This window comes from Punica granatum, chromosome 3 (assembly GCF_007655135.1).
Source record: "Punica granatum isolate Tunisia-2019 chromosome 3, ASM765513v2, whole genome shotgun sequence".
In the NCBI taxonomy this organism is placed as follows: domain Eukaryota; kingdom Viridiplantae; phylum Streptophyta; class Magnoliopsida; order Myrtales; family Lythraceae; genus Punica; species Punica granatum.
The window spans coordinates 1,179,802-1,195,972 of record NC_045129.1 but is presented as its reverse complement, the minus strand read 5'-3'; the positions used below and the strand labels follow the sequence as shown (position 1 = coordinate 1,195,972).

The window sequence follows — 16,171 nt, the reverse complement described above, 5'->3', positions numbered from 1 at the left end:
TTTCTGCCCATTTTCTCCTCCAAGTCCAGTTCGAGCCGAAGCTAATCGAAAGAAAATCGGCATACAAGAATAGTCAATAAAATCTATTTGTAACTTATTCAGCCAAAAAAAAAATCTATTTGTAACTTCAAGAGGTTGGTTGGTTGAGATGGTGATGCATGAATGCTCATTTTCTTATCCCAAGTCCAATTCGAGCATAAATTAGGGTAAGAATTCCCTTTCAAAAATCTAAATAAAATGAAATTGTACAGTACGTTACGTTACGTTATGTACATATCTTAACAATGAGCTAAATTTACAAATTTAGACGCGCGTGTTTCGTGTGAGTACACCTAAAAAATTGATGTATGGCTATAAGAGTTTGTGCATCAACTTATTTCTCATAAATTTACCTGTTATAAGACTCGATTTAGTTTGTATTGCATAAACGAAACTTATTTTTATTTGGACATTATTATGCAGACCCAATTGATTAATTATATTATCAATTTTTTTTTATATATAGGAAAAGCCACCCAACTCTCACATGTTTTTTCTATTGCTTGAAGTGGGCGCAAGTGTTTAGTCATTTTTCAATTTAAGGGAACCATCATTGCCATACATGTTAGTTGACACACTTCTGGGAAAATGGCTAGTTCACCTCTAAATTGACACATGTCCATGTCAAAGTTTGATAATTTTTTCCCGGTGCACGTAGTTCTAACTCTCTTATGATGTTCATGTACACTCCATGAACAAAAAGGTAGGCGTGACCACACCAATGTATCTCTTTCGGGTGCATTAGACATCTAGTGATAAAACCGAAACATTGAGAGACATAGAACTTGGAAGAAACCTGCAATAATTAATGGATTTCGCAAAATAAAATAACGTTATGTAATTTTATATTTAGACGCACATCACATGTAATGTAATTATTCAAAAATTTCAATCAAAATATCCAATATAAAATAGAGAGGAGCGATAATAATTCATCGTGTTTTCAAATATCTCGACACTCCAATAATACCCATTTTGCTTTGCTTTTCATAAAGCTCTGGTTAGTTGGAATGCTCTATAATTGCAAAATCTTTAGACTTTTGCTCTCTTAGACTCTCGTATTCCGTGGCTCCCCCGTAGCATTAGTACCTACATTTTCTCCTCTTAAACCAATCCCCGTCATTATCAAATTAAAATCATCTCCATCAATATACGTAACCAAAATACCATGACGTAACAATACTTGTGCTGCCGTGCCACAACATCAATCAAGACTCGAGATCGGCCTCTTTTGAAGACTATGTACATTAGACCGCAGATTTATGCTTGTGAATAAAGAATAAAGAAACTGTCAACTGCACTCGTAAGATTGATTGCACAGTCCTACTATACCTAATTAAGCAATTTACTAATCCAAAATATATCCAATCCCATAAAAAAAATTGATCCCACTTTTTTTATATAATATGAAAAAAAAATTAGGAAAAAAAAAAAGAAGCCCCCCCACCCCTCCCTCTCTCTCTCTCTCTCTCTCTCTCTCTCTCTCTGTCTGAGTTACAAGCTGGCCGTCCATTAACGCGTTCACGCGTATTATTGTCGCCTTCCTCTGTGGCCCCGACCACTATATATGACCTCTCTCACCTTCCTTCTCCTTAGCAGGTGCAGAAAAAAAATAAACCTTTTCTCTCATCATCTGCATCTGTTCTCCAAAAAACAGATTTTTATTTTTCTCCGCCAAACCAAAATCCAAAAAAACCAATCTCCAAATCATACAGAAATTGGAAAAAGCTCCAGTTTCCAATCAAGACAGCAAAAGATTTTTTTTTTGATTTTTTATCCCTAAATTTTCCAAGAAAACCCACCCAGCAAGTGATTCCATTTCCATTCCAGATCAACACGGACAATGCCCTCGATACAGGATGAGCTGCTGCCGTCGACGCCGGGCAAGTTCAAGATCGACCACCGGGGTTCCCACCACCGGCAGCTCCACCGCTGCTTCGCCTCCACCAGCACAATGTTCCTATGGGCCCTCTTCCTAATCGCACTCACCGCCTCCTACCTCAGCTTCCAGAGCTTCATCGACACCGGCAACCGCTACTTCGCCGCCTCCTGGGGCGGCATCCAGTGGGAGCGCCAGGTCAGGAACTCCGCCCAGATCCACCGCTCCGGCGGCATGTCCGTTCTCGTCACCGGCGCAGCGGGCTTCGTCGGAACCCACGTGTCCCTCGCCCTCAAGAAGCGTGGGGATGGCGTCGTCGGCCTTGACAACTTTAACAGCTACTACGATCCGTCACTAAAGAAGGCCCGCAAGGCCATGCTCCAGGACCACGGCGTGTTCGTCGTCGAAGGGGATATCAACGACACCCGCCTCCTCGCTAAGCTTTTCGATGTCGTCGCCTTCACCCACGTCATGCACCTCGCCGCTCAGGCCGGTGTTAGGTACGCGGTGCCGCCTCCCCCCTGAAACTTTTTCCCCTTTTAACTTTATTGGGTTCCCGTTTTCTTTGCTCTTGCGGATTTCTTTAGTTTCTGCATTGGGATTAAACATTCAAGCTTGATTCTTTATTGTGATCTGAGGATGGATTGAGCTTTGAATTGTGGCTTGCTGCTGTAATGCTGTTCTTCGATCGGAAAGCAACAGGATAGCTTCTTTTTTTTTTTTCCCGAAATCTGATACTGGCGAATCTGTAAGACAATGCTGGTGATTGTTTAGGACTAAAGATAAAGATAGTCAAGAACATGCGTAGATTGTGAAGGAAGATTAGTTTGTAGTCTAGTTTATATCGGAAGCGTCCCGGTTTCCGGATTACTTCATTGTTTATCTGTTTTAGATTCATTTCATGTTTACGAATTGCTTAGAATTTGATTTCTATCACTGCTGCAGGTATGCGATGGAGAACCCGAACTCGTACGTGCACAGCAACATCGCGGGTTTGGTGACCCTGCTGGAGGCCTGCAAGTCAGCTGACCCACAGCCCGCGGTTGTCTGGGCATCGTCGAGCTCCGTCTATGGCCTCAATGAGAAGGTGCCCTTCTCCGAGTCGGACAGGACCGACCAGCCAGCGAGCTTGTATGCCGCCACCAAGAAGGCTGGGGAGGAGATCGCCCACACCTACAACCACATCTACGGGCTGTCCATCACGGGTCTCCGCTTCTTCACTGTGTATGGCCCGTGGGGCAGACCCGACATGGCCTACTTCTCGTTCACCCGGAACATCCTGCAGGGGAAGCCCATCACAATCTACCGGGGCAAGAACCGGGCGGACCTTGCAAGGGACTTCACCTACATTGACGACATAGTGAAGGGGTGTATCGGGTCGCTTGACACCTCAAGGAAGAGCACAGGGTCCGGGGGCAAGAAGAGGGGGCCTGCGCCGTACCGGATCTTCAACCTTGGGAACACATCCCCCGTTACGGTCCCGACCCTTGTGAGCATACTTGAGAGGCATCTAAAGGTGAAGGCGAAGAGGAACATAGTAGACATGCCTGGGAATGGGGACGTCCCATTCACCCACGCCAACATCAGCCACGCGCGGCGGGAGCTCGGCTACAAGCCGACGACGGACCTGCAAACGGGGCTGAAGAAATTTGTTAAGTGGTACTTATCTTATTATGGATACAATCACGGCAAGCCTGTAAATTGATAATTTTTTTTTTCATTTCGCTTATTTTCTTTTTTTTGGTAATTTCTTCCGGGATTTTCTTCTTCTGTGATAAGTTGGGGGGAGGAAAAAGAAAACCTGGAAAATGGAAAACGGAAAACGGAAAATGAGGGAGAGGAAGAAAAACAAAAGAAAAAGAAAAGAAAAGAAAGAAACAAGAAAAGAAGAATGTTTTAGATTCTTTTGGATAGGGAGGTCGTAGTGGGGGAAGCAAAGGGAAGAAATGAAAGCCTCTCAGTAATTTTTTGTTTTACCGGACAAATTTCTTCTCTTTTGTAAAGGAAAAAGGTTTCAGAATTCAGTCCCCTTTTGTTAATGCTGATGATTGATTTTCGTTTCCCCTTTTTCTATTTAATATTCAATCTTTCGGAAAGTAAAGTGTGATTAGAACAGAATCCAACCGGAAAGAGGCAAACACGGTATGTGAAATTCCTCAATCTAAGCAAAATCCTCTCAATTGCCAGTGGTTTGGTTCCTAATCCGGGACCAGCGATGCCATTTCGACGATTTTCTTTCCCAATTCTCGTGGAGTAAATTTATGACCGTACGACATCGAGGTTAAGAAAATTAACCTAGGATTTATTACCCAAAAGAAAAGCCTAGGATTTCGTGGATGCTAGTAATCTAGCAGTAGGATATTGAGGTAAGATAATTAACCTGGCCGTGTAGCCCGGACAACTGCCATCAAGCCAATGTAATGGTGAATTAATTGCTAAAGTACGGAGAGTCTTGGTCTCTTTTGTGCCAAGGGATTATGTTAAAAACGGATTTTCCGTTTTTTTTTCCCCTGCATGCAGAAATAGGAAAGGAAAAGCAAAATTAGAGAAAAAGATGGAAAATGATAGGAGACAGCTAAGATCGATAAAGACGTGTCGTTTGCGGGGGTGGGACAGCTCAGTGCGTGATAAACGGTTAGATGGGGCCCATCCAGGGTCCATGGATGTACGGACGCCGTCTGATTCGGCGAGATGTGGGGTTCAGATTGGCCAGCTGTAAAAGAGTCGTGGGCACACCCTGTTGCATGGGATAATTTTATCAAAAAGATGCTAAATCCACCGCTGCCGACAGGAGTTGCGAGCGGAGAACGAATTCCGGAGCTCCTCTGCCAATGGAAAAACATTTTCTTGTTTTCTGGAAGAGCATTATGGTGCGTTTGGTTTCAGAGTTCAAGTAACTTTAATTTTGATTGTGCAAAAAGACAAACGATTGTGTAGTGTGTTGAGTTAAAGTTAAAATTAAAATTTTTGACTTGGAAAATGTGTATTTTTGCTGTATAATGTGTTGAGTTAAAGTTAAAGTTACAATTTTTGTGATTTTAACTGCGAAACCAAATGGAGCATTAATAACTTGTAATCCAAACAAGCCGTAAATTATATCAACGTTATGGACTGATTGCATATACCTCTCAAAGAAGTTAACATCCTTGGGAATCCATCCGTCCATCCATAGATCCATATGTGAAATTGACTCAACTTTGCATTAAATAGGATCATATTTAGTATGATTAAAATGACCAATTTATAATTAGATAACAATGAAATATTTGATTAGATATAATTAAATAACTTATATTGAAAAATATTACTGGATCATATATAGGACTAAATCATAGACTATTGGCATGTGAAAGAAATTAAATATGTGAAATTGAGTATAAAAATAAATAAGTCAAATTTATAAGAGAAATTTCAAAAAAAATACTAAATAAGTTAATTAGTCCAATTTTATCAAAGGTTATTATTCAAATATTGTTGTGTGGATGTTTTTATGATTCTTAATAAGCAAATTATATTTAAATTATATATAATTGTTATGTAAATGAAATAAAAGTATGGAAAAATGAAAACACGCATAATACAGAGATAGAATACTTTAAAAATAATTAATTTTTCACATAAAATTTCCCAAAAAAATAATAACAAATCACTATTCGATGAATGTACGGTCAAATAACTAAAATTGAATGCTATATTGATAAATGATCTCTCATTACTCATTTGGGAACAAAATTTTTAAAAGTTTAAGACTGTTGATTTAATCATGTGAATTTCAAATACTTAAGTGGATATTAACCTAATTTCTATTATAAGATTAAAATTGTTTTTATTATTAATGAACTAATGGTAATATAAAAAAAGGGAAAACTATACATTTGGTCCTCTAGATTTGGATGTTTTTCTATTTTAGTCTTTTTTCTATTTTTTTAATTGTTTAGGTACTTTACTTTGAATACTTTTCTGTTTTAATCATTTTTCTTTTTTAGTTTGTTTTCATCTAATAACTTTGATTACTTTTCTATTTTCGTCATTTTATCAAATTTTTAATTAGAGAAGATTTTAACTTTGCTCCAAAACGTTTTAAAATTATTCTTTTATCCTAATTCTTTTTTCGGTTCAATATGTTCTTAATATTAAACGTTTTTCCTTGTACTTCTACCCCTCAAATTTTCACAAAAATGCCTACACAATATTTTGAAATTTATAAAAAAAAATTTATTATTTGAAATCCAAAAGTAAAATAAAATCTATCAAAATATATTTTGCAATGGAGGATAGTAAATTGAGAGAGAGAGATGCGGCAGAAGCCAATAGGGACGAAGTAGCACTACCACTCTAGGGAATGTCACCCTAAGCCTATACCTCCATCCACGATTACATTTGCAATATCACTCCCTCCATCAAGGTTTACCATGTCCTTGCATAGTGCGTCACTACCAAGCTCACAAGTGTGGTTTGTGGCTATCGAACCACATTTGCCTTTTTATTTTTCCATTTTTAACGCGCAAATTTGACAACTGATTCTTTTAGCACAAACCGCCTTACCCCTACCAAGATTGTCTGCCACCTAAACACTCGTTCCTGCTCATTCTCTTGAGTAGGTTCACGATTTTTGTTTATTATTTTGATATATTTTGTTTTATTTATTGAAATTAAAATAATAAATTTTTAAATTTAAAAATGCCATGTGGCCATTTCATGAGTATTTTGGGGGTATAAGTATAAGAAACAAAGCTTTTAATATTAAAAAAATGAACAAAATGAAAGATTCAGGATAAAAAATAACTTTAAATGATTAAGGAATCTTATCTAGTAAAAAAATCTGATAAAAGGATGAAAATAAAAAAAGTAATTAAAGGTATTGGATGAAAATAAATCAAGAAAAAGGAAAAGGGCCGAAACAGAAAAGTAATCAAAGGTATAAAATCTAAATGATAAAAAAAATTAGAAAAATGACAAAAATATAAAATCATTCAAACCTAAAGGACCAAATGTATAATTTTTCCAAAATTAAATAAGGATGTCACAAAATTTGCATATCTAAAAGATGGGTAGTGAAATATAAATATATATGAACTTATAATAAGGATATCATCTATAACAAATCTCTATAACATACCTACTATTAGATAAATATATAATATAACGCTTATTAATTGCAATCATTCATTACGAAATATATATTAAACAATGCAAAATTAGTCTAATTTTATTATTTAATTATCACAATAAATATGAAATTAATTATTAAAAATATTTTATTGCGTTAAGAAGCCAATATATTTTTCAAAATTCAGAATAATTGTTAAAAAGAATGATATATGTAAATGTTTTAAGCTCATAAATTAAAATAAAATTTTCAAAAAATTATATGGTCTTATAAATAAAAAATATTATGATATAGAGCTATGAGTTTAGACTTATAAGTAAAATAAAAAAATAAAATTTGAAAAATAAGAATATCATGCATATTGTTTAAAAAACGAGCGCAATGATCTTAATTACTAAACTTAATATATGTCAATCATCAACAATTTGAAAATAATTAACTTTCTATGTGGCAAAAAACTAATTAACTTACTTTAATTTTTAACAAAAATATGTTAAGATAAATATTTGAAATTATAATTAATAATTGAAAATTTTATATAATTTTTATAAAAAAATTTGTGTTTCAAAATGTAAATAGTACAATAAGAAATGGTATAAGAATATATGAAAACAAATTCGTGCAACGCACGTGATAGAGTACTAGTTGATATTTATAGTTAGATCAACGATTGCTTTTTCGATCAACTAGTTGAATTCCAAGAACCATGTGTGCTTTTTTTTTCCTGATATTCCAATGTTAGTTAGATTATGAAAAAAATCTTAAATATCATGATGATGTAGGGAGAAAAATCATTTAAAATATTACAATTAGCAAAATCTATGACATATTACTCATAAGATTGCCATTCATTTACCTATTTCTTATCGAAATGGTAATCCTTACGGCATGTGACAACCCATAGCTATTTAGAATTTCTCCGATTATAGTGATGGTGACTCATCAATATCGTCTTAAATTTCAGAGTCACTGTGGATTTGAAAGACGAACAACGGACTAATATTAGTCCAATCCTCATCATGAAACTAGGGAGCACCTTCACATCACACACACTCATATATATATATAAAGAAAGAATTTTACAGATACTAGATATATAAAATTTAGGAGAAAGAATCCAAAGCTAGAGAAGGGAAGGTCTAAGATATGGCAAGCTAGCGTACGTGTGTCTACTGCGAAGATTCCACCGACAGGGCAGTGGGCCTTCTGATTTCGATGGTCAGCATGTGGATTGGTTCGTATAGATTGATCGATTGGCATGTCTTGCTTAAGGTTAATTGGGGAGGAATTTCCGTTTAGAGGATAATTAATTAACCATCAATAGAAGAGACAAAATTTTCTGTATTCACAATAATTTAATAAGTAGATCAAAGAGAAACTATTTTTGACTATTACAACCTTCATATTATATTCAGGGCGAGATTGATATATTCAGAGCACAGCACATGATGCATCCCGCTCGTTTTGTCGGGATAGTCAGCTGAGTCACGATCATAGAAGAAGCACGTATTATTATCTATTGTTAATTGTCTTCTCTGAACCTTTAATTAATAATTAGATAAACATCAATCAATCATAATAAAATACAATCATTAAATTCGAGAACCGAATTTGATATCACTGAAATCAATATCAATATTTAGATATTAATTTAACATAATCGGGACGTGTGATCCACCGACAGGTTCTGTGGGGCCACGAGCAAATGGCGCAATACCACGTGGGCTCCATTTCTTGAAAAATTGAGGTTAAGACAAGACTTCGAAGCAAAAACATGGAATGGACATTGTATGATAAAACGAAATGACTTTTAAGTGCTTGGATGGATTGGAGTAGTCGCTATCTAATTAAGACTTTGGAGTGACATCAAAGGTTGCCTCAAGTGTGCATATATATATATAGAATTGGGGTCCAAGAACCTTCTAACGGAGAATAATTATATGACACATAAGGCTAGTTAGCTAGCTAGCTAGCTAGCTTCAACTCATTAATCATTTTTATACAATATCTTAATTCCATGATTTCCTCGATTCTATTCTGTCTCACCACGTCCGAGATTAGAACACTTTTTAACTAAGTTAGATGAATATACGGTAAGTCGTAAAGTGTAAAGTGTTTCCCAAAAGAAAAAATTCCTTGCATGAAGGGTCATTGCTCTCTGTATAATTTGATCCATCTTATTTTTATTTATTTATTAGAGCATAGTGTGTCAAACTAGTCGACGAAAAGAGTAAGTACACATTCATACCATTTAAATATCTAAAGTATAAGATAGTTTTGAAGAGCTAGTAAGAATCTATAAGGCAACTCATATATATATATATATATACTCATACGAAAGAAATGAATATTCTTTAATTTAGATAGTTCAACGCTTATTTGTTTTAAATGAGATCTTTGATTCGAGTTTTATGAATGGATTGAATTTAAATTAGGATAGTTTTAACCATTAATGAGACAGTCTTATCTCATATTGAATTAGTTAAAATTCATTAAATTTTAGATACAATGATAATCATATATATATATATGTACGAGGCAGCAGTGGTCGGTGATTCCAAGATTTGAAACCAATTGACAAATGAAGTTACTTGGGGTCAATGTAGTCTTGCAATGATGTTATTGGGGCCGTATTACCTCTCTTTTTCACGGCTTAATCTCTTTTTATTTATGGCTCCAGCTTCGTTATTCAGTGGAAAGGTAGAGAAAAATGAAAAAGCAAGGCTGTGACTTTTGTGAGCTGAATGAACGGTGATTTTAAGGAATTTGAGAATACTTTATTTCATTGTATTAAGCCCATAATCATTTTTATTATAAAAAAAAAAGGAGGGGGGCCGAGGGCAACCGACTAAGGAGCTCGGTCAGGATCAAGCTAGTAGCCTAATTTCGAGGCCCATAAAAGCTAAGAGGCCTAAGTTTGTTGACATTGGTCGGAAGGGCCTGAGGCTGCTCCACTGATTAATGGAACTTTGGTTAGGCCCGTGTACTATATGGACTATATCGTGGCCTATTGAACCAGACAGATCCTAAAGCATCTCATCTATTCCAAGTATAGCTAAAATCTTCATCACCAGACCTCGCTTAACATGTTCTAGGTTCGCAAGAGTGGGTGATAATATACCTCTTTGTTCGATGAGGCCTGTTTCTTCGAGACTCGCCTCGGGATTTAAAGGGAGCCATTATTATTATTATTTATGCCTAAAATGAAAGTTCTTATGATTTGGTGTCTCTTTCCAGCAAAGTATGGGGGGCCGTCCGAGTTCCATGGAATTTGCTTGCAACTGGTCTTTGTTTTGGGCCTCTTATATGCATACGTAACAATATATGGAAGTGATAATACGGTTGGCAGCTCACACAGTCATACTAATGTGTTTAAAGCATGGTCATATGCTCCCTCATCTTCGTTACGAATGCAGTGTCATTCTTTACTTATTGGAAACATGAAAATTTATCGAATAGAAATCATCAGTTATTGTCGGAATAGATCGAATCTCACTATTATCCTATCAACGAATATTACTGAACGTTGACTTGTCCGTCCGTCGATTCATTGAATATCCATGGACGGACGGCCAGGATCCATTCGATCATTCGGAGTCAGAATCCATGCCAAGCAGCATATACTGATCTCCCGATTTCTCCCACTTTTTTTTTTCTTTATACATATATATATATATATATATATATTTTTATTTTATTTTATTTTTACTTTATACCAGAAAAAGTACCCAAACCAAAGCTCGAAGTATCCAAAAAAATTAATGGAAAAAAAATCTAATGATAAATTTTAAAAAATTAAAGCAGCAAGAAAAGAAACAAATCAGCTCAAAAAAATGTGGAGTGGAAGCCGAGCTCTGATCCTCTGCAGACCGTCTCCGCTCGCCTTCCTTGCTCCCACGTTCATCCCCTCCTCCACTCACTCCCGCCGCCTCCGGCTACCCCCCTGGGCTCCCTCCCGCCTCATGGCCTCCACCTCACCCCCTTCCGTCGCCGGTAGCGACGCCATCGATCCTCAGAGCCACGATAACGGTGCTCCTCCTGCTCGCTCTCCTTCCTCCTCCTCTACCTCGCCTTCCCCCTCCGCGGCCTCCGCTGTCGACTTTCTCACTCTCTGTCATCGCCTCAAGGTTTATCTCCTGACTCTCTCATGCTCTTCATCGGCTTCCGCTATCTTTCAGCTCGCGATAAAGTACCGAGAAATATGGGGGGAAAATGATTTTTTTTTTAATTAAATTTTTGCTTTCGCTGACTTGCGAGCTACTTGACAGCTGCTCTGGTGTTGAAAACTTCATTTTATTCTATCTCATATTTCTTGTCTGTTCATCGGATATATGTTGGTATTGATTAGCTCAGTTCTCATCGATTTAATAATGTTTTCATGGATTTTCTCCGTTAATAAATGCTAGAGCTGTGGCTTAAAAATTATAGTCTTTGGAATGAAGCAGGCGACGAAAAGAGCTGGGTGGGTTAAAAGAGAAGTTAAGGATCCGGAGTCTATAGCTGATCATATGTACCGAATGGGAATTATGGCTCTCATTGCTTCGGATATGCCCGGCATTGACCGGGACAGGTCGGTATTCTTTTGCTTATCCGCTCATGGTTTTCACTTTCACTTGTTCGTCTTTCAACGAGTTGTTGTTCCACTAAATATTGTTTGCTGATAAAGATTTAGATGGAGATTTAATCTACTATATCTTGCCTTTCAGGTGCGTAAAAATGGCGATTGTGCATGATATTGCCGAAGGTGATTGCCCTTTATGGCTCATTTATGTTTGATGACTCTGAACATTGCGTTCTATGAGTTTTCTTGCTCTCATAGATTGTAATCTTGCCGTCCCTTTTTTTTTTTCTCCCCTTTCTTTCTTATGAACAATCATCAAGCCCAATCCTTTCACTTGTAACATCTAGCTTAGAGTGTATTTTCAATGTTTGAAATTGGATCATCAGGGCTGTTTGAATGCATGATTCGAAGGTTCTAGTTTTTACTAGTGTCTTTTTATAAGTTAAAAGCAGAGTATTTTTGTTTTTTTCTCTTTTGGCTTTTCTGCTTTTCTAAACTCTGACATTCTGGAGCAGCTATTGTTGGAGATATAACCCCTACCGATGGGGTCCCAAAGCTTGAGAAGAGTCGAAGAGAGCGAGAAGCATTGGATCACATGTGCAAATTGCTTGGTGGAGGGCCAAGAGGTATTGTCCTCCTCCTTCCTTCCCTCATTCTTTAACGCACCCTCTTGGATTAATTTAACATGTAAATTGCAGCGAAGGAACTAGAATCATTGTGGATGGAATACGAAGAGAACTCCACACCAGAGGCTAAGGTTGTTAAGGATTTCGACAAGGTAACTACCTGGACTATAATTTCTCTCTCTCTATTAATTGTATCACCATGCATTTAGCGTTTCTGTCCAAGTTCTTTGGGTTAAAGTTAATTCAGAATTTCTACCTGTGTTCTCTCTCTCTCTCTCTCTCTTTTTGGTGGTGGGGGTGCTTGTAGTTCAGTGCTGAACTTTCTCCATAACTTTCTATGTTCTTCTGGGCATAATCAAAGTCATTCGTGTAATTTATTCGTCTACTTTTCTGTTTTAGGTAGAGATGATTCTTCAAGCATTAGAGTATGAAACTGGTAAGGCCATTTGCTGTAACTTGTGCTCTTATATCTGTGAGTTTAGTTCCAATCGGTTTATTTGGCCAACAGGAATGGATAGAACTAAGTAATATTTGGCTTTCTGCAGAGCAAGGGAAGGATCTTGAGGAGTTTTTCCAGTCAACTGTTGGTATGTTCTCTTCAGCCCTCATTGGAGCTATAATTCAAACGTATTCAAAGTCGTTTGTTGCTTGTTCTTTTCTCGGATACGAGTGAAACTGAGGGAAAGTGAGGGCAGGTGAGGGAAAGTAGTCCGGGATTTTCAAAAGCTACCATACAAAATCCCTTCCCTTCCCTTTCCTTTCCATCCGTTTCCCTTGATCCAAACGGAGGGTTAGTTTTATAAAGATCAATGTTGAAAACTTTCGCTGTTAATAGACGGTGTGTTATAGTTGGACATGAAATGTCCAATAGATGTTAGTACACCATTTGATACACTTAGTTCGAGCTGATCATCTGATGTATACGGTACTTTGAGGCTCATGTTCCCTGTCTTTGTGGTTCTTACAAAGGATTATGGTGTCCAACGGAGAAGATAGATTGGGAGTCTTATTATGTTTCTTTACCAACATAGAATAAGCTCAAAGAATATTGATTGACTTCTGATTCCTTAATGTGTTCATTATCAAATCATTGGGCATTTAAGGACGAAAGAAGAGCGAATGGTCACCTTCAATTAAAGTGAACCCATCACATAAAATGTTCTATCGATTTCGATTCTTCTCATTTTGCACCTCAAATATTGCACTTGTGTTAATGTTCACGGTGATCCATATGCAGGGAAGTTTCAGACGGATGTAGGAAAAGCTTGGGCTTTGGAGATAGCATCGAGAAGGAAACAGAGGTAGTTTTATCGGGATTCCTTTTTTTTTTTTTTTTTTTTCCGCTTATTGGCAGAACTTAGGATTTCCTGAAGAAATGAAGGGTGGGTTAACCTAATCGTAACGTTGGTTTATGTGATTCCACAATTTCGCCCGAAAAGTATTTTATCAGGCGGCTTCTTAGAGAGGGTCGATGAGAATCACTTGCTGTCAAACCATCCTACTAATTTACGGGGAGAATATGTCCAACTTCATGACTTTAGTTTTCATTCGGAACTTTCTATCGGGGGACGCACATCTTTTTATAGGTAAATGGATGGATCTATCTTTAATCGATCTTGAGATTCCAACGAAGAGAAACTCATATGATTTTTCAGATGGTCTCTTTGAGATTGGACCGATCGAAAATCACGCTTCAACCGATGAATTATTACAAGCACGAACTAAAATGCAACATCAAGATCAATCCTAATAAGCGGTTCCTTCGACCAATTTGCTCAATTTCTTAGTCCTCAGCCTCTCAGCATACGGTTCATTCCCTTGGTTTTCATAGCTGTGTATAATACATAAAAAGACCAATTAATTACTTCAGGATTCATAATCATCCTCGAGTAGGGCCTTCACGCAAAAGATGAACTCGATTTAACAATTCACCTTGGTGGCAGTGAGATCAGAGGGCTGAGCCTCTGCGCTAGTCGCATGGCCTCCTCCTCGGTGTTCACCACTTGGTTGAAGCAGAAGTACCTGCCCCGGGTCGACTGATCCCGGAATGCCTTGATATGTACATCGACCATGAAGTCCACATCCACGATTGCCAAGACTCCATTCTCATACATCTCCGGGGTTCCTGCTCATCAACGATTCAAGATGTATTAATAGGAAATGGAACTCGACGGTCTGTCTAACTTCGTGTAAAGCGTTGATCACAAAAGACATGCCTAATATTAATCGTTACCTTTGAGATAAGCCAACGTGGTCTTAGGGTTCTGTTGGGTGACTCCAGGGCCCAGGACGAGTCCGCTGTTGATCGAGACCATGTTTACAGCTCGGTCCATAGCCAGAGCCCATGCTGTCTGCTCCGATAGCGTCTTTGACAGAGCATACCACAACTGCAAAAGGACGCCAATTCTAATGAATATATCATCAGCGGGGCATAAAAACTGAGTTGTCGATGAGCTTCATAGTCTCCATATTACATCTAATGGTTATCGCATTTGCATAGGTAAATATTCACAGCACCTTGAGCTTCCTGCAGAAGTCTTGGTCGCTCCAAGACCTCTCATCGACATCGTTGTCGGAGCCTATGTTGTCCCTCCATATTGCTGCAGCCATAGAAGAGCTGAACACGACCTTCTCTATCCCCTCTGTTTGGGCGCACGCCTCGACTACGTTGATTGCCCCTCTCGCCTCAATGTCCACATTCCTCTCCTGCCGAACAGCACCTAATTATACTCTCCGGGTCCGATTCCCGAAAACCAAAACTATGACGATTCATTTGAATGTAAGGAGAACGAGGGCATACTTACGTCATATCCGTCAGGGCTGTCCAGGCAACAGAAGAGAGCAGAGCAGCCCCTGAGGGCCAAGAGAATGCTGTGGTAGTCAAGAACATCCACACTGGACACCTCCAGCCTCTCCTCAGCTTTCTCCATCTCCCTTATATTCTTCAGTATCTCTCCATCTCCTGCAGCAAAACCAGCCATCCGAATGTACCCACCCACGTTAGAAATCCCGCGCCGTGTTCTTTTTATTATCACGATATCATGTCACTGCCGAGCGTTGTAACTGCTCGGACAGAACTGCATATGTCTCGAGAATAAATGAAAGAGAAGACAGGGTAATCCGAAAGACTTGCCGTTCTTCTGGATGGCTGCACGAACCGCATACCCTTTGGCAAGCAAGCCGTTGAGGATCCAAAACCCGACGTAAGTCGATGCATCGAGCACACAGACGGTAGCCTGCTGCTTCTCACGATGATCATCCATCGAAGTGCCAGTCACTTCCGGTTCTTCTTTCATTCTCCTCTTATGCCTTCGACTGATCTATGAATGAGATGATTAAACTAATTATGCTACCTGAATCAATGTGCGAGCGGCGCATCTTTAAAGGAGCTTAGGGGGTAGGCGTTTTGAATGTGGGAGGGACGGCTGTAATAGAGGAAGAGTTGGTGAGCTATTTTGCTTCACGTTCCCATCTACTCACAGCCTTTTGCTTTGCCCAAAGTCTTCTTTTATATACAACCATATACGAAGAATAAGTCGTAGTCATGCATGATGCATCCGTCTTTAAACCATCTTTGCGAGACGAGTAGGTTTTCCTCGTTTGTAAACCGAACTCAGATCTAATCAATGTAACGGGAAACTATGTATTTATTCATGATAAAAATCCTTAAAACGAGCATTTCATGATATAGCATATTCAATCCTTTGTCGCGTTTTCCACCAATTCTGACGCTCTGCACGAGCTGTTTGATCTTTGTAGTGTACAAAATGTCTAAACGTACGTACATACGTGCTTCGAGAAGATAAGGGGAATTCAAGAAGCATGATCGAAGAGATTGGGGAGTAGATTGCTCAGTTCTATACGCATTTGTTTGGAAGCTACAAATTTGTAACAGCTTGCTTGTTTAAGTAGGTAAGAGTACGCCCAACAGTTAATCTTAATACCCAATTCATTCA

General features: G+C 38.2%; 3 protein-coding genes across 4 annotated transcripts; 2 read left to right on the top strand and 1 right to left on the bottom strand.

Moving 5' to 3' along the window:
* Window positions 1–1,620: 1,620 nt before the first annotated feature.
* On the top strand, window positions 1,621–3,980 carry LOC116200036 (UDP-glucuronate 4-epimerase 1). Its single transcript, XM_031530700.1, has 2 exons — window positions 1,621–2,418; window positions 2,864–3,980. The coding sequence occupies exons 1-2, from the start codon at window positions 1,883–1,885 to the stop codon at window positions 3,621–3,623; spliced, it is 1,296 nt and encodes a 431-aa protein (XP_031386560.1). The 5' UTR covers window positions 1,621–1,882; the 3' UTR covers window positions 3,624–3,980.
* A 6,832-nt stretch (window positions 3,981–10,812) lies between these two features.
* On the top strand, window positions 10,813–13,774 carry LOC116201181 (HD domain-containing protein 2). Of its 2 annotated transcripts, none has more exons than XR_004155827.1 (8): window positions 10,813–11,155; window positions 11,474–11,598; window positions 11,735–11,772; window positions 12,105–12,215; window positions 12,288–12,367; window positions 12,619–12,651; window positions 12,761–12,802; window positions 13,453–13,499. XR_004155827.1 is itself a non-coding variant. In XM_031532316.1 (8 exons), exons 1-8 carry the CDS (start codon window positions 10,862–10,864, stop codon window positions 13,518–13,520), a joined length of 795 nt encoding a protein of 264 aa, XP_031388176.1. In that variant the 5' UTR covers window positions 10,816–10,861; the 3' UTR covers window positions 13,521–13,774. The 2 variants fall into 2 exon arrangements, 1 of the variants encoding a protein (XP_031388176.1); XM_031532316.1 differs by having other exon boundaries at window positions 10,816–11,155; window positions 12,615–12,651; window positions 13,453–13,774.
* LOC116201180 (cinnamoyl-CoA reductase-like SNL6) lies at window positions 13,536–15,688 on the bottom strand. Its single transcript, XM_031532314.1, has 6 exons — window positions 15,349–15,688; window positions 15,020–15,177; window positions 14,733–14,921; window positions 14,449–14,602; window positions 14,148–14,340; window positions 13,536–14,046 (listed from the first exon to the last, which is right to left on the bottom strand). Exons 1-6 carry the CDS (start codon window positions 15,509–15,511, stop codon window positions 13,962–13,964), a joined length of 942 nt encoding a protein of 313 aa, XP_031388174.1. The 5' UTR covers window positions 15,512–15,688; the 3' UTR covers window positions 13,536–13,961.
* Between the last annotated feature and the right edge of the window lie 483 nt (window positions 15,689–16,171).